The 19,525-nt window shown below is 36.9% G+C and overlaps 1 protein-coding gene across 1 annotated transcript in view; it reads right to left on the bottom strand.

Annotated features, from left to right (window-relative positions):
• The window catches only part of LOC126253445 (xylosyltransferase oxt), a 114,210-nt gene that overhangs the window by 45,028 nt on the left and 49,657 nt on the right, over positions 1 to 19,525 (bottom strand). Inside the window, exons 9-12 of the mRNA XM_049954790.1 lie at positions 14,631 to 14,736; positions 10,496 to 10,698; positions 9,173 to 9,304; positions 7,173 to 7,388 (exon numbers count right to left, since the gene is read on the bottom strand). Coding sequence (XP_049810747.1) covers positions 7,173 to 7,388; positions 9,173 to 9,304; positions 10,496 to 10,698; positions 14,631 to 14,736 — 657 coding nt within the window. The remainder of the gene's footprint in view (positions 1 to 7,172; positions 7,389 to 9,172; positions 9,305 to 10,495; positions 10,699 to 14,630; positions 14,737 to 19,525) is intronic.

Here is a 19,525-nt window from a genome sequence, read left to right as displayed (position 1 = left end):
TTCCACCTTTCTGCCTTCCCTTCTTTGCTTAGAACTGGGTTGCCATCTGAGCTCTTGATATTCATACATGTGGTTCTCTTTTCTCCAAAGGTCTCTTTAATTTTCCTGTAGGCAGTATCTATTTTACCCCTAGTGAGACAAGCCTCTACTTCCTTACATTTGTCCTCTAGCCATCCCTGCTTAGCCATTTTGCACTTCCTGTCGATCTCATTTTTGAGACGTTTGTATTCCTTTTTGCCTGCTTCACTTACTTCATTTTTATATTTTCTCCTTTCATCAATTTTGATGAAGAGCATTTTTTGCCATTTTTCTCACAGCACTTCTTTGTAAAAAATGCTAGCAGATTGCTGGTATCACCATGGCACTTTTTTGGAACCAATAAGTTTTGATTGTTAGCTGCCCCAAAATATGGTCACTTTGATTTTTTTACATATTGAGAATAACTTAAAATTTTGTTGAGTAACACCATCACACTTTTCCTCTCGACAATTAATTTTTGTTTCCTGGCACTATATAAATGGAAAAAATTAATATTACATCCTATCCTTAACAGTTGCTAATACCATGTTAAACAGATGCAGCTTCAACAACCCTGTGATTTGCATACTTCTGCCATCTCTTTACATGCACGAAATACAATGTAAATGTAATTTTCTTTAAATGCGAACATTTTAGGTTAGGCTTTACCATGACTGTTATTGCCATTTAATGAAACAACAAGTTTACTGTTACCAGCAACTGTTTATTTATCTACACAATGCATTTCAAAAGGTTTAAACCTCCCTCATCAAGTGAATCCATGTGACGATAGAGGTTTAAACCTTTCAAATGCATCATGGATACAAATAAACAGTAACTAGTAACAGTAAACTTGTAGTTTCATTTAATGTAATTTTCACTGAGAAATATCAACTTTATTGCACAAAACCTAAAGAACGAAAGTTGGAAGCCCTTAGAGCTTACATAATCAACAAATCTCATACAGAAACTAACAGAAAGTATTAGGGTCTCAATTCTGGAGCTTGTTCACTGTGCCTGAAAGAAATCTGTTTAAATTATAAAAAAATCTGTTTTAATTACTACTGAAACTGAATGTGATGCATAACAATGACATAAGTCAATGATAAACAAGAGATTGCTTTTGGTTATAAAGTTATGGTGTTACAGCCAGTTGCAATAATGCCTCCGACTCGTCAAATGCAATGTAAATGTTGTGATATCTATTGTTAATTGTGGAAAAAGAGGAATGACCAGCCTTTCCATTTTTAATATGATTTATAAGAAACATAACGGAAAAATCTTTGTATTATTTATTTCTATATTGTATAGTCAAATGTTACTTGTTCAGGTGTGAAAAAAATGCCAAATTAGCATTCTGGAGCTGCACCAGTAAAAATATAGGCCCAGTTGCCTGTCTTGAAGTCAGCCATCTGTAACTTGACAGGTGCCCTTTCTTGATGGTTCCCTTTGTTCCTCTGAATCTTCTTATGTATTACATACCACTGGACATCTCAATAGAATCTGTAATTTGAGTATTTGTCACTAGATTTTGTGTGGGCATGTCAGTGTGCCAGTTTTGTTCTTTCTTGTGTCTTTGCAGCAGCTAATTACTATCACATGCACCTTTAGACGTGTTGTTATTGCAATGTGTCTTATAATGAGATTTTGCTGATAGTGACATTGATTTTTGAACAATGAATTTGGAGATGACTATGAGAATGATAAGGACTATTTTAAAGTAGAAATAAGAGAGGATTTGAGCAAAGCATGCTTGGAACATGATAATTGGTATTTTTATTCAGATTTCAGATGAAAGCACTTCAGTACATAATTCCAATGTGGTTTTATTTTTGAACATTACTTTTTGTCATAGAATAAGAAGAGGGCAAAAAGTTACTTAAAGGGCAAACAGTGACATTATTCCCCTGGAAACCTTAATTGAAGAGCTTGGAAGACCAAGCGTGAGGGCAGATTATGAGGAAAGCTGGATGACCAGTGATCATGAGCCCAATAACTGTATTTTCAGGACACTCTGTACCATGCAATATACATTTAGATGAGAACAGTACCACTTCAGGGATTTCATTAATGCCTCCGAACAAACTGTATGATAAACATGAAGGGACAAACTAACCTGAATGTCGAACAGAGCATATTGGAGTCACCTTTGTCAAAATGGGTAATATGTTGACACAGAAGCAAGATGACGACTTGAAAACAATATCACAAAGACATGAGCTACCAATGTAGTGAGTGCAAGTCACACTGTGTAAATTATCGTGTTTCACAATTTATCATACAAAGCAGAAAGTTTTCATAATATATCCTCAAACGTGATTACTGTACATAAGACTTGTTATGCATTACTATTACACATTTTGTGTAAAAGACTAATGTTGCTTTCTGAAAGATTCTTTGCACACTCCCTTGACCAACTTTTCCTGTTATTAAAAACAATGTTATAAAACACTCAATAATGGAAATTCCTGGATGGAACAATACCCTGATCAGCTAAAACATTATGACCACTACCCGCTGCGATGATAGACGCTGCCTGGTGGCACTGCAGGCATGCGACTTGGTAAAAAAGGTATGTAAATAGAGGAGACACAGATGGGGAACCATTCTAGCAGAGATATGGGCTGCAAATGGGGAAATCCACTGAGATAAGCGACTTTGACAAAGAGCAGATTATTATTGCACAGAGACTGTGAATGAGTATCTCAAAACTGGCAAAGCTGGTCAAATGTTCACATGCTACGACAGTAAAACCATCACCAGGTGCTAAACGGTTCGACCTCCATGACATCACATAATGCGGGGTTTATGGGCATTTCTGGTCTGTAGCATCTTAAATGGTGATCTGAGGCATCTCTGCTGAAATAGCACAATGCTGGAGCATGTGTCATTCTTTTGGCCTGAGAAGGAGGACTCTTGTTTTGACCCTTTGGAAAACCTTTTATGTGCTGCTGGTGTACCTAAATCAACATCATTAGGTAGAATGTATTAATTTAATGAAAAAGATATGCAGTTAACAGAGTGTAATTTGTCACAGTGGATTAAAAACAGAGATGCTGTTAAAAAGTTTCATTGATAGTTTCAGGGATCTTCACTGTTGAACATGTACATTTTAAATTAACATCAATGTGGCCAGAATAATTGTTGTTTAAAGATCCTAATTTGACCCTCTAAATAAAGTTAACACATGTAATGAAATATTTCAATTAAATTTATAACTTTTGGTTCTTTACTTTCATGAGGCAGACTTACTACAGGTTGTCAGTTTACATAATCTGATTTGAATTATCTTCTAAACAATGATGTGATGTATTTTAAGTGAACATCCAATATCTATCCACACTCAGGGTGTTTCTTCTTTTTTCTCTTTTTAAAAATAATATCAGAGTTTTGATGAAAACAAATCTCATATCAGCTGTCAGAAAGTGTTTTACATATTTAAAAATCATTGTTTGGACAACAGCAGCGTAAGTTGATTTTCTATATTCCCCTAAGTCAAGAATACTTATTATTTTTTTTCCAAATGAAGATACATCCTTTCTGTGTCATCTGCGGAAATATGACAGTGATGTGTTGAAAATATGATACTTTCTGTTATTATTATTGTTATTACTATTTTTGTCTGAGGTAATGTAATCCAAATGACAAACTTCAGTTGTGCATTTATGTTTGTAAAAAAAATTCCATTTTTTCCTCTCAAATTACACGAAGTATGTGTAGTAATTTTGCACTGACTATTGCCATGCAGAAAGTAATAAGTAGAAAAAGTTTTGTGGAAATCTGAAGCAGTGGGTCTCTGGTATGGATGACCTTACTTAGAAATTTTTTTTTTTTTTTACATCACAAAACAAAGTATTGTGATTCCAGATTTATTTGTGTGCCCATTTGTAGAAAACCCATTAATAATTTTATTTTAATACAATGTCTAATTACTTGGGAATTATTTAAGAGCAATTATTAGTTTCCACCAGGTTGGAGAAATGTGAATAATGATTTTTCAATGCGTCTGTATTTTTTCTGGAATTTGGAAAGTGACACATATTAAATTTTTTGTATTGTTCTTTGTAACTTTACTGCTTAAATAATTACATGTCTGTCAAGTATGTGCTTCTCATAACTTATGAAAAAAAAAATTAAAAGCTTCCTATACACACGAGTTAGGGGCATTTATGTACATAAAAGCACCACATTGCATTGACATTCTTGCAGAGCCAAGTTATCAGAAGCTCACTACATTTAAAATTTGATATAAAAAAAGTTTTAGTCTGAGAGAAAAAGATTTTGCACAAGTTCTTATGTTATAAGTATAAGCAAATGTGAAAAGTTTCATGAAAATCTGAGATGATGGGTGACATAACTTGCATGATTTGACATGAAATGACCCTTACTTCAGGTTTATTTATCAACAGTTATTTTTTATTTTTAGTTCACTGTTGCTATTTGAGTTTACATACTGTCATTTTGTGATTTGGAGATAGTGAGTGGAGCTCTGGATGATATAAAATGAAGTGATAAGTGAAGAAATCAGAACATTTCCAACATGTTCTTTAGTTTGAGTCCGATAGAGTGGTGACAGCAGAGGAGAGGAAGCCAGAAACAACTGTGTCATGTATGAGGATAATGCCATTGGATAAAGCACATCAAGAAAAAGGTTTTCTCTTTTTAAGGAGGATCATTTGGATGTGTGTCTCTTCAAATTCAAGAAGACTTTTGGGTTTGATGAAGATTGTTTAAATGCATTAATTCATAATGATGCGCATCAGTGTACTCCAGAGCTGACAAATGTGATGAACTGTAATCATTCCACAACCATGTAACATTTGCTTGCAGTGGGAAAGGTTCAAAAAATCAGGTGCACGGGTGCAACACACTCTAAACCAAAATCATAACAATTCGTGGGTGGCTGTTTGTGCATCTCTGCTTGCTCGTTATCAATTGGCTCATGAAGAATACCAACCAATTATGGCTGAATGGCTCTGAGCACTATGGGACTCAACTGCTGAGGTTATCAGTCCCAACCAATTATATCCTGTATCTTTACTGGTGATGAGAAACGGTGTCTTTATACTAACATATGGAAAAGAAAGGAATGGTTTAGTTTAAACAAAGCAGCATACAAAAACTTGTGCACAACGACAAAAGATAATGTTATACATCTGATGGAGCAGGAACAATGTGATGTATATGAATCACTGCTGACATTTATTGTCAACAACTGAGATTTTCAATTTTTCTGCTATCTATTGAACAACCTTCATGGAATTTGATTTCCAGATGAAAATGCGCCCCGAACATGGCTTCACAAGTTCTTCGCCTCAACACCATGTGATTTCTACAGTCACAGAGTCAAAAAGTTAAGCATTGGCAGACTGTTGTAAATGGTGAAGGAGAATATATTAATGATGACTAAAGCATCTGTTACATGTATCTGTTGAGTTTATTAAACTAATGGAAAAATGCTATGAACTTATGCATCAACCTAAAAATATGGAAGCTTAAAATTTTTCATTTCAGTAAATATTATTATACACTGTAAACTTCCTAAGGGTTACTACACAGTTGCAAAAATGATAAAAACAACCTAGCTTTTCAGCATAAGTTCACGTGTTACAGTTCATATAATTATCTCTGGTTAATAAGCAATATGATAAATTTTACAATGATGTCTGTATGTCACAATGAATGAAAATTAAGAACACAGCAGTCATTTAGCATTATCCCAACAAATTTTAAAAATAATTATTTAAACAGTTCATTAAACAGACATGTGGTAACCTTTGTAAAAGACTGATCATGTGATCCTTGTCCCTGAAAACCACATGTTGAAGAGTATGAATGGAAAGATGAGAAACGGAATCTTCCTGCTATTTTTGAAAACCAAACAGATTGACATCAATACAAAGTAAATGTATGGTTGAACTTTTATAGTGTTGACGGCAACTGACTTTATTTACCTAATGTACTCACAGGACCACAATCATAATCAGTCTATCCTACCAGAATTCCAGCTGAAACTTCAGTAACTATGAATGTCTAAAAACAACAGACTTGGGTAATACGCATATTCAAGAAATTGTATGCTTGCAGAGTACTCAAGATCCATTCACCTTATGCCTTGTCTATGCATCATCATGAACAGCAAACAGCATGTGAAGATTCTGCTTTAGTGACAGGTGGTCACTCAATAACACTACAGTACCTGAGAACCACAATGAAAATAAATAAATAAATAATAAAAAAAATGCTGTAGCAGTATTTGTGAAGAAGTAACAAATGCCAACAAGATTAAACCACCATCTAGCTTGGGGACCCGCTTCATTTAATCTGCAATAACATGCACCAAACTGTTTCAATTCTTGAAAAGCTACTGTGGGTTAGGATGCACTTGTGATGGAACAGGACTTCATATCCCAAAATTATGTCACAATTTTGTATCATGAAATTGTGTCACATGCCTGTAACATGAGAGTTTTCATAATGCAAGTACTTTATTTTAGTTTCTACAAACATGTACCTGTGAATGTCATTTTTATGAATTGGTAATTCTTTGTTGTGTGTTCCTAAAGCTTCAGGGTGATAGAGGCTGGCAACACAGCACACAGAATAGTGGTGTAAAGCCACAAAGAGCCAGCAATACTCCCCAAAAAATGTAATACAAAACTTTCTTTTTGAACAGAAGTCTTATGTGTAGCTGTAGTTGCAAGCTTGTATAAGATGAATAAACTTGTACAACATACATGATCCACAGAGATAAAACTTTTTTTGTTTTCTTTCTAAGTGTCTGACAGAGAAGGTAAAGATCATCCAGCGGTCAACAAGACTCATACACTGAAAAATGTAAATTAATTCACTTGGAGGCAGAAACATAAAAGAATATCCTTGAGAGACTGCAAGAAAAAAGAAAAGTGACTCCTTTCAAATATAGTATGGCCCAATGACAGGGAACATAGTGATACTAAATGTAATCTTCCGCCCTGTACAACCTTTGGCGTCTATTATGTTGTAGATGTGGGAACTAATGCTAAAGTAATACAAAATTATTACCAGGCGATCTCTAGAAGCTGAGGATATAGCACATAAAGTCATTCATACATACTCACGGAAAGGGGCTGGTTCTAGAAAATTACTCGTATATTTAATATTTAGGTACTTACCAAAGTAGTATCATCAACATGAATATCTGCAACCTGGGCAAGTCTTCCTGCTGGGTCTATCCAGAGAGCTGTCAGATTTAGTGATACTGCTGAATTAGTTCCTAATGCTGGTTCTATCTCAACAGCCAATGCTGGTTCTGAGAAAGGGCCTAAGCTCCGTAGATGATTCCTCAACAGCTGTTCTTTTTGATCGTAATCAGAGCTCACAACTGCCGACTGGAAAATGGAATTAAGATATCACAGATGATTAAAGAACCACCCCTCTTCTGCTTATGTGAGAAGCCAGGTAGACAAATAAACAGAAACAGATAGAAAACTTTAAAAAATATTGATAGTTGTTCTATACACATCTACCATTAGTTTTGGGATTAATAACAACTAAGGATTAGTGGAAATACAGAACCAGTAAAATAACAAAAAAAAAAAAAAAAAAAAAAAAAAAAAATTAAAAAAAATTATTGCAGAGACATGTGCTGTGCAGCAAGATATGTATTACATCATAACATTTATTGCACTGGATCATTTCAAAACTGGGATTTTCCTGAGCATTTACACTAGTGCAAAATATCCTAAAATACATAGGTTTTGTCTGTATGGAAGACCAAGAGGCAAGACCAGTCCCATGATTTCAACCCACTAAACTCCGTTCCAAATGCGTCACTGCTTTATCCCATCCCATCAGAAGCAGGGACACCTGTGGAATTATCTATATCATATATCACGGTCTGACCACAGATTTTTCGGTCTTAGTTTTAACCTGACCTTCACATCTCTACAATGTGAGGAGTCACCAGAAATAACATGTGGTTTGAATTCCATCTTAAACTGTAGGTCCTCTTTGTGTGGTTGGATAACTGCAGTAAGTTAGGGGCATGCAGGGAGCTGAAGTAACGTCCACTACAAAGACTTGCCCCATGACACTTAGCTACATGAAACTTTTATTACTATCAACTACACTCATAATTAAGTTATGCGAGTTATATTCACACCTGTCTGTTCTTTCTTTTTTTTGCCTGACTCGTCATTTTTGCAAATTAGTTAATAATTCACAATTATTTATGTGCCAAGTCTGGTGCATTTTTTGCCACATTCAGTACATTTTTTTGCCAAATTTGGTATCTTTTCCTAAGTAATCAGTGTTTTTTTGTCAAATATAGTGTAATTTTTTTGTCAAATTTGAAATTTGGCGACTTGTTTTGCCAAATTTGGTATTACTTGTCTGAAATATTTGGTGGCTTTCTGCCAAATTTGGTGTTCTTTTTTCCATATTTAGTGTTATTTTTTGTGGAATTCAGTGTTATTTTTTGCCAAATTCAGTGTTTTTTTTGCCACATTCAGCATTTTCACTAAATTCTTTGCTACTTCTTTGCCAATTTTTGTGTTACCTTTTTCTCCCAAATTCAATGTTAACTTTTTGCCAAATTCAATGTTGTTCATTTTGCCAAACTCTGTGGTTTTTTTTCCAAGTTTGGTGGTGTTTTTGCTAACTTTTGTGCTACTTTTGTCATCATCTCAAAGTTCGTTACACAGGAAATGAATGTCAGTTTAATATTACACAAACCTCAAACTCAAGAAGATTAAATATCAAAATGCAGTGCTAACATTTAATAACTATCAGCTACAAATATTAATAAGCTACTGTCCTCAGATTTATAACTTTTGATATGGCAAAATTACAAATTTTGTGGTATCTCGTAAAAATCACTAATTTTATATTACTTCACTATAAACAGTTAATTTTGTGATTTTTTCATGTTAGCATTTTTGCATAGTTTTTCTGTCCCCACTTAAAATGCATTTACATTCCGTTTTTGGGGAGGTTGTGAGGTATTTTGAGTTATTTCATTGAAAACAGTTAGTTTTGCATTATTTTTCATGTTACTGTTTTTGCAAAAGTTTCCTGTCCTCACTAAAAATATATTTACATTTCGTTTTCTTGTGTTGAGAGATATTCTAATGAACTGTACATTACTCCAAGAAAAAATAATAGCTACAGTTACCTTGATCACAGACTGCAGCGTACCATGGTCAAAAATTCGAATGTGATCCTGAGGCTTTATCCAGGTTTCCAGTCTAACAGTTGCAATTCTGTTTGCTTCTTCTAGTTGTGCCTCAAACAGTATCAATGAGCCCTGCAAATGAAAATTTAATATTTCAGAATGTTAACATTAAGATTTTAAGTAATTTGTTTGAAAAGAAAACCTTTTTTCACTGTCAAAGTCCACATTCTTCATAATTAGGCAGCTTTTCCATACATAAGTTCTGCATACAATTCACAATATTGCTTATTTGCTGTAGTGCAATAAGTGATTCATAGTGTAGATAACAGCACGTGAATTTTGTCACCGATTAATTGCTAACGACTGAGAGATTGGCTCCAAATGGTTTGGACAATGATGAATCAGTATTTAACTCCCTTAGACTCAATAACACACAGAACTGTCGCACTGCAAGGTGTACAACAGTATTTTTAACTTCTTGGATTAAATCAGAATGAAGAATTTGGAATTTAAGCAGTCATCACTACTTGTTATGTGCCCACCCACAACTCGGCACATCATCTTTAAAGTGGTGTGCCCTCCCAACATTATTATCCCAAGAAAAAAAAAAAAAAAAATTGTTCAGCTCATGAACATAAAATTGCCAACTTACATCCTGAGACTAAATATCAGCAACTTCAATGTGATGCAGTGTCCTCAGTATATGAAAGATAACTTAATACTACCAGTTGGTTATAATAGAAGTGCAGCTACTCATGGAGTTCTAGTGTGGGCTCTAATTACAATATGGCAGTGGAAATTGGTAAATATGCTAATGCATTAATTCAGAACCCATTTACCGTGGAAAAAAAGTAGTTCCATTTTTGGTCACCAGTTGCAAATCTGGCACTGTACAGCATCTCGTCGCTGTCTCCAGTGCTCATAAAGAACAAACTGTGTAAGCGGCAGTTAATAATAAAATCATTGTTATACTTTTCTCATTTGTTTGAGCTTTCCCACGCATGTCCCGATGCTTATCCATTACATATGGAAACATTTCTATATGTCTTTCCTGCATTCTCAGTGCCAGATTTGTACTTTGTGGGCAAACCTGGAACTAATTTTTTTCTAGTGTAAATTGGATTCGCGTGAGTGCATTAGAATATCTACCACGTTTTGCTGCCATTCCATAATTACATTTTTTTCCATATTTCTGCAAGTAGAATTACAAACACACATTAATATTAAGCCACCTACTCTAAATACAAGGGTACTGCAAATTTCATACATAAATGTTTTCACTGAAAATTAGAATCGATTATTCTTTGGCAAATGGAGATTTACCTTGTAGATGTCTTTGAAGTGGTATGACGTGACCGATACAATTTTCTTCACACTCAGGGAGCACCCATCATTATTAATATTTATATCTTTTGCAGTGAGACGTGCAAGGCTGAAGGCGAGTGTTACAAGTGCATCGTCAGGTGATGGGCTGAGATCATCACTGTGGTATGTATTCTGCCAATAACTATTAAGCCCAGTAATACCTACAGAGACATATGCGACAAATTAAAACCAATATAAAAATTGATGATATCAGAACTGATAAGATGAAACAGTTTTGTTATCTCAGTAGTACAATCACAGATGGCAATAGAATCTTAATGGAAGTGAAGAGAAGGACTGCTCTAGAGAACAGGCACTTATGACACAAAAAAAGGAGAAGAAGAAGAAAAAACAGCAAACACAGGATTATAGATTTCAGAAAATGCTCTGAAAAAGCCCTTCCTGTTGCCATCCCCTCTCCCTCCTTTCCCCACAGGAGGGAACTATATATGCACCATCTGTCTGCACCTAGTGGTACCCCATGTGAAAGTATGAGAATGTTTACAAGATGTTTGAGAATCGTGTAAATGAGGTGAGACGTGGGTACAGCCTTGGTATTCACCTAGTCAAATGTAGGAAACTCTTGCTGTTAATCCACTGGCTGGATTCAATCTGAGGCCAGTGCACCAATTCAATCTGAGGCCAGTGCACCAACATGAATCACAGAAGCGGCATGCTAATGCATCTGCCTATGTGGGAGGGGGGTCAAACAGGAATCAACTTGAAGCTATTAATATGCTGATGTGGTGGGAAATGACAAGAACAAGCTGGACAGAAAGAAAAATCATCCTGGAAGTCTTAAGGAAAGATAATGAAGAGAGGAGATTATTAAAGGAAATGAAGTAGAGAAAAATAAATTTTTGTGGACATGTCATTAGACATGACACTATCATTATTAAGTCCGCCCCCCGGTAGCTGAGTGGTCAGCGCGACGGACTGTCAATCCTAAGGGCCCGAGTTCGATTCCCGGCTGGGTCAGAGATTTTCTCCGCTCAGGGACTGGGTGTTGAGTTGTCCTAATCATCATCATTTCATTCCCATCGACGCGCAAGTCGCCAGAGTGGCGTCAAAACGAAAAACTTGCACCAGGCGGGCGGTCTACCCGACGGGAGGCTCTTGTCACACGCCATTATATCATTATTAACATACATGAAGGAAAAGTGGTGGGAAAGAAAGGAAAGTATGGCTTATGACAAAGTATTTGGAAGACATCAAGAAATAGAAGGTATGTTAAATTTATATGGAACTGAAATGAACAGCTGACAGAACTGAATGGTTGCATTTACAAGTCATCATCCCTTTAGAATACGTACGTATGTATGTAGGTAGGTAGGTAGGTAGGTATGAATGAATGAATGAATGTATGTATATATGTACATATGTACACCTAAGAAATCATGAAATCGAGAATGAGTAGTAACAAAACATTACACAATTCAAACTTTTAACACAATAAACATATATTTCACACTTTTTATTGGTCTTACATACAGAGGGAATCAGAACACTGATCTTTAATTAACTACTAACACCAAAGTAACCTCTCACACACACAATCAATAAAAAGTTAAATCAAGAATAAATCTCAATGTAAATAATGTATGGAATAAAAAGTAGAGACTACTCAGTATTGTTTATGTGCCTTCTAATGACTCTGCACCTTCACAGTTCAGTGAGTTGTCACCTTTACGCATCCACCAGAACATTCCATTCACATATAAATCTCAGTGTTTAAGAAAATACTGGTGGGGTACTATAGTGACACAATGAATTTAATTTTAACAATCTGTCGGTATGTAAAAAAATGTCATCTGTTCATCCATTGATGTTCAGTGCAGCAGTAAAGAGAGGGCATCACTGCTATACTGTGGCAAGCTACTTAGGCAACAATCATTGTCATTTCTGCACACAGCACTAATGCATTAATGATACAGTATTCTGAAAAAGATGTACTAATGTATCCTGGAAAAAAGTTGAACAAAACAGAAGGGGAAAAACTGCAACCAACCACTCTTTTTGATGAATGCTTTATTTTGCCACAATTATTTTCAGACATAACTCCATCACCTGACAGCACCAAAGATTTATTGAACAACTTTTACCTGAGCATGGAAGAAATGTTTTTCATTTTGCAAATCTTTCCCTCAAGACCAAAATCACGTGAAATTTACACAAGAAATCCTTGCTGCCATCTGCTGATGGGTTCAGGCTTGAAAGTAGTTATGGCAAAATTAAGTATTCATCAAAAAGTGAGGTTAGTTGTTGTTTTCTCCTTCAGTGATATTTAGGAAAACAGCTGCAGTTTTCTCAACCCACTGGGGATAACACAAAGCTATGTCTCACAAGAGCTATAGTGGCTATATAGTTATAGGGAAAAAAAACCACTAGAAACTACAAGCAGTCAGCATAAATTGAGTAACTTGTTACCTATGTAATGTTTCACTAAATTATCACCTACAAGCCAAACAACAACATGTTTCACAGAAGAACAGTGTTAGTTATGTGAGACAGAAGTCAGTCGGTAGAACCAATCTGTATGAATGCCAACAGAGCACCTCTTTCCAGATGAACTGTGATGCGAGGACTACTGAAGCATTGGAGGAAGATGAACCTTAGACAGATGTGGATAGGTCACTGAACATTCATTCCTCTGGCTTTCACAGACACTGTCAGATATATTTAACCACTGGTTAGTCATACAGAAAGTTCAGCTAATGGCCATGTTGCACACCAATGAATGAAGTTAGCTATTGTGCATGCATAGGAACAGGATTTTCATACCATCCTATGTTCTGTAGTTGCTGCAGCCTCCAGTGAGATGGGATAATCAAGTACTGTGCACAAAAGGTTTCGTGAAGATGGTGTGTCTGTCAGGAAACTGGATATATTTGTGTTTCTCACCACTTATCACCAAAAGAGTGTTTTTAGTACACTAGATAAATAGATTGATGGATGGCTGCTTCTCACTGTAGCTTGAAAGTGACACGATATTTGTTTGGGAAGAAGCCAGAATACATTATGACAGATCAAAGATATGTGTAAGGGATCTTCTAGACATGTAGTGTTATATGAGTGATTACATACCCTTAGATGTCAAACACATCTCCTTTATTTCCATGTGAAACTTAATTCCCCAGTCTGAAGACTTATATAGGACATAACACCAATGGTAATGATTTCTTCTTTAAGGTAACACTGGCACACAGTGGTTATATTGTGAACAAATATCTTAAATAGTCAGTGCATTAAGTGGTTAGTTTAATCTACTGACCTAAATCCCAAAAGGCATGTTTTTGATGTTTTCAGATGTCTAACAAAACACAGGCATATAAGGAAGGAAACTGAGATACTATCTTAGAATCAGAAACATCTATGCCTCTGCCAGAATGTTAGTTTCACTGACATATCTTGCTGACCCTTGCATCCACTGTGACAGTGTTTTTTGTCACAATGAGGTGATGTCATGTAGGTGTTATCACACACCATATCCCAGCATGTTCTCTTGTCCAATTGTCAAGGAGTCCTGTAGGAGGTATCTACAGGACTCCTTGGCAGTTGAACTAGATAGCTTGCTATCCTTTTTATCATGTGTCTCAGTACGTAGCAGAATGACACCCATTTTGAAATTTTTTGTAGAGGGGGAAAAAAAATAGAATACTGGACTCCAGAACTACTAGTCCAGATGGATATATGCACTACATGGCTCAAAGGGTAATGGGAGAATCTAAGCAATAAATAATTGCTTTCACTATGGTACCTCATCAGCTCTAGTGCTTCTAAAATTTGCTATAACAATGTCAAAGACAGTGGGTTTGTTTGGGCAGTATGTCATTGTGACTTTTTTATGGAATTAAACTGAGTAATCATTGTATTTCCACTGATTAGAATCATCAGTATACACTGTTGTAAGAACTCAGAGTCAAAACCATTTGTACCATTGTCAATGGGCCTGCCTGTTATACATTAAATTCTTCAGCAGTCCACTTCACAAAGACATTTCATATTCTGCAACACTTGTCCTTTTCATACAACAAAACACCGATTTCTGATAATTTTTTACAATATTCATGGTCTCAACAGTTTAACAACTCACTTGCAGTATGTGGACCATACAACCACTCATCCAGCTGGTTTATGATTCCCTGGTTAACAATAGCTTCAAACTTTCGAGCAAAAAACAGCTGTCGCCCTTCTGTTCCCTGGAAAAAAAGCAACAATGCAGTAAAACATTATATATTTTAACATACCATAAACACTTTGTAATGATTAATGATTATAAACTATGGCCAGAGACACATATATCAACAACAAATATCAGAAAAAAAATCTTAGAATCAGAAACATCTATGCCTCTGCCAGAATGTTAGTTTCACTGACATAACTTGCTGACCCTTGCATCCACTGTGACAGTGCTTTTTGTCACAATGAGGTGATGTCATGCAGGTGTTATCATACACCATATCACAGCATGTTCTCTTGTTCAATTGTCAAGGAGTCTTGTAGGAGGTATCTACAGGACTCCTTGGCAGTTTCATTATTATTTCAGTTCTTGGCACTGAAAATATTTGCAGACATGACATATTAAGATTGCACACATGACAAATTAAGAGAACTAAAACATAGTTAGAAGGTTATTACAAGATAAACATTGCCTGTTTTATTGGAGTAATTCTTCTTTGCTTCTGTTTACTTACAAAAAACAATTTAGAATAGGAATAAGCTACTACTGATGAAACAAATGGTACATTTGACAGTAAATATGGCAGAACATCAGACTTATTTCTTTCTCACATTATTACTGGTTTTAATAAGACACATTTTTTCATTTTCACATCATCATCACTATCGCCACCTTCATCTTAAGCAGTGGACCTTTGACATCAACAGCTAAGTCTCCCCTAGACTTTGTCACACATTACAGTCCTCAGTGATAACACATCCATGCTGCTCCTGCAAGTTTTCTATTTATCCACCTTCTATAAGGTGGTCATTTCAGATTTTTTCTTATATCCAGCAAAGATCTATCTCTGCCTGTCTATCACTCATTTATCTGAATTAGTGTCCCATTCATTTTCATTTCATTTTCATTGCAATAATTATTATGTCTTCCCCTCTAGTCTGTTCAATGGTAAGTCATTCAAGATTTGCACTCAGTCACATTAAATCTGGCTACCACTCAGAAATCAAGCAGTGCCTGAATAGGCACGCCCAATGCAGGATGGTGATAAAGTCTTAATCCATTTCTAAGAAATATCAACAATGTAGGAAAAGAAAGATTCCTACTTACCATAAAGAAGACACGTCAAGTTGCAGACAGGCACAATTTAAAGACACTCACATAAAGCTTTTGGCCACAGCCTTCATCATTAAAAGAGAGATACACACACACAAGCAAGCACACTTCTCACACAGGACTGACAATTCCTGCATCTCAGACTGGACTGCATCACCACGTAGGATGCAGCACCAATCTGGAGGGGGCAGGGAAGGGAAAGGGATAGTTGTACGGCTGAGGAGGGAGACAAGCTCTGTCTGGTGGAGTGTGTAGGGACTAGAGTGCCAACAGGCACAGCATGAGGAGGTTGTGATGCAGGGAGGTGGGCAAAAAAGGAGAGGAGGAGGGAAAGATGGGCAGGTGCATTGACAGAGGACTGCAAATAAACAGGGAGGAAGATGAGAATGGGGAGGAGGTGATAAGACAGAGAGGGTGGAAACTGTTGGGTGGAGGGTATGGGGCCAGTATGTTACTGTAGGTTGAGGCCGGAATAATTACAGGAGTAGAGTATGTGTTGTAAGGTTAACTCCCATCTGCACAGTTCAGAAAAGTTGGTGGTAGATGGAAGGATCCAGACAGCTCAGGTAGTGAAGCGGCCAATGAAATCAAGCATGTTATGTTCCACTGCATGTTGTGCCATAGGGTGGTCTACTCTGCTCTAGGCAACAGTTTGGTGGTGGCCTTCACCCTGGTGGACAGCTGGTTGCGCCAATATAAAAGGCTGTGCAATGATTGCAGCAGAGCTGGTAAATGACATGGCAGGTTTCACAGGTGGCCTCGCCCCTGATGTGGCAAGATAAACTTGTGACAGCAGGGATATGATCCTTGTGGCAAGGGGTTGGGATTGTGAGTGGCATAGGGATGGATAGGATGTTGTGGAAGTTGGGTGGGCAATGGAACATCACTTTAGGAGGGGAGGGGGGAGTATCTCGGGTAGGATGTTCCTCATTTCAGGCCATGATGATAGGTAACTGGCAACGGATGTGATTCAGGTGTTCCAGTCCGAGGTGATAATGGGTGATGAAGGGTCACTCCTTTGTGGCTTGTTCTTGTGGGTGGTGGGAGGATTTGGAGTATGAGGGGAAATGGCATGGGAGATCTGCTTGCGAACTACATCTGGGGGATAGTGCCTGTCTGTGAAGGGCTTTGTGAGACCTCAGCATACTGAGTAAGGGAGTTGTGGCACTGCAGAGTCCGAGAGATGGCACTACCAGTGGGTATCGAAGTCATATTTAGTTAGTAGCATCTTTGGAAAGAACACACACCAAGTTTCAGCCATATTGGTCTATTTCTTTGTGTTTGGCATTCATGTGAATCAAGGAAGTTGAGTGACTGTCAATAATTGGATGAAAAATAATTTTGTGTGGTGATTAAACATTACTTTATGAAAGGCAAAACGCCTCAGGAGACTAAAGAGAAGCTTGATAAACATTACAGTGGCTCTGCACCTTCGATTAGAACATTTTATCAGTGGTTTCAAAATTTTCAGAGTGGACATATGGGCACAAGTGATACTGAACGTTCTGGACACCTTGTGGAGGTTACGACTCCAGAAATCATTGATAAAATCCATGATATGGTGATGGATGACAGAAGAGTTAAGGTGCGTGAGATTGCTAGTGTTGTGGGCATCTCGAATGAATGGGTACATAATATTTTGCATAAACATTTGGACATGAGAAAGCTCTCTGCAAGATGGGTTCTGCGATTGCTCTCACCTGATCAAAAACGGAATCGTGTGAACTATTGCAAGGATGGTTTGCAGCTGTTCAGGAAGAATACACAGGACTTTAAGCATTGTTTCATCACTGTGGATGAAACATGGATACATTACTATACTCCTGAGACCAAAGAACAATCTAAACAGTAGGTTACCAAGGGAGAATCTGCAACAAAAAAGGTGAAGAGCATTCTTTCAGCTGTAAAGGTTATGGCGACTGCCTTTTGGGATTCACAAGGGATAATCCTCATCAACTATCTGGAAAAGGATAAAACTATTACAGGTGCATATTATTCATCATTATTGGACCATTTGAAACCGAGCTGCAAGAAAAACGCTGGCGATTGGACCGCAAAAAAGTCCTTTCCATCACGACAATGCACTAGAACACACCTCAACAGTTGTGGTCACAAAATTAATGTAAATGGATTCCAACTCGTTTCACATCCCCCCTATTCTCCAGACTTGGCTCCCTTGGACTACTATTTGTTCCCCAATTTGAAGAAATGGCTGGCGGGACAAGGATTTTATTCAAACAAGGAGGTGATTGCAGCAACTAATAGCTATTTTGCAGACTTGGACAATTCCTATTATTCGGAAGGGATCAACAAATTAGAACAGCATTGGACGAAGTTTACAAGTCTAAAACAACACTATGTAGAAAAATTAAAAAGGTTTACCCCAAACACGTAAGTAGTTTTTATTTTTCCACGGACTTTTCAAATGCCTCTCATATATGTGAGGCTATTTTAGATTTCTAAGAAATAATGGATTTATTTACATAATTATAATTTATTTCTGCAATAACATGGGCCTATTTTTTTAAAATTTAATCAAGAAGATTGCATACAACAGAAAACGTGTGGGTGCTGTTAGCGGGCAACTCTGTGGTTTACCTTATCCGGAGATGCAACAGGATTTCTCCCAGAAATTTCACAAGCCAGCACCAACAAGAGCAAACATACAGGATGGGCAAGAAGTCCCTGTACCCACTGTTATCAAATGTGGATTGATTTTTTTCGTTTCAGCCCAAGTCTTACTTGCGTATTAAGTGTCCAGTATATTGGTATGTTGTCCAACATACTGTAAACACATTTCCTATGCCTCCATGTTTTTCTTCACTTATTTTTGAGCAAGTCCAGTGTTATAATGTGAAATGCATCCTCAACAGTATTACACAGTTCTTTGTTTGTAGCATAACAATGTGCAAATACATGTGCCTTAATGACTCCCCATAATGAGTTAGGTGTGGCAAGGTCAGGACTGCTTGGTGGCCATTTCAAGGGAGCTGGTGTTGCTGAACCATGACCTATCCACCACTATGAATAGTGTTCATTTTGGAACTAGTACACTGCAAGAGCATAGTGAGGTGGCACTCCACCTTGCTGCAACATATGCGTTTTGTGAGGCCCCTTTCCTCAAGTTGAGGTATTAGTCATGTTTGTAACACGCATAAATAAAGTGCACCATTCACAGTCCTTTTAAAAATGTATGGGTCAAGCAGATATTGTGATGTCACTGTTGCCCACATCATTACATGAGGCGGGTTCCATTTTAACTCAAATGTTTAATGAGGATTCAATATTTCTAGCACATGGGCTGCAATAAATGGCACATTCATCTGAAAACATAATACTGGCATGGTTCACTGCATTTGGAAATTGAGTCAACAAAGCATGGCATGATAAAATGCACTCACTCCGGTCTGAACCTGATAATTTGTTTACAAATGTCAGCCCAAAAAGTCTTCATATGATCTCACATTGTTGTCACTGATATACTGAGTTCCAGTGTCAACTTCATAGGAGACTGTTCTGACAAAGCAGAGATTCCGGAACATGTTTCTTCTCATATCTTCTTCCTTCCACTCTGTGGCCTGTCTTTAACACTGCCAAAAGCAAAAGCACATCTTTCCCAATTCAGAATTGTTGCCTCTAGTGGTGGAGTCTCATTAAATCCTTCCTCAAATGCTCGCATGGTCTGTCTCATTGCC

The sequence above is a fragment of the Schistocerca nitens genome, chromosome 4 (assembly GCF_023898315.1).
Source record: "Schistocerca nitens isolate TAMUIC-IGC-003100 chromosome 4, iqSchNite1.1, whole genome shotgun sequence".
Taxonomy (NCBI): Eukaryota; Metazoa; Arthropoda; class Insecta; order Orthoptera; family Acrididae; genus Schistocerca; species Schistocerca nitens.
This window is presented reverse-complemented; position numbering and strand designations above follow the sequence as displayed.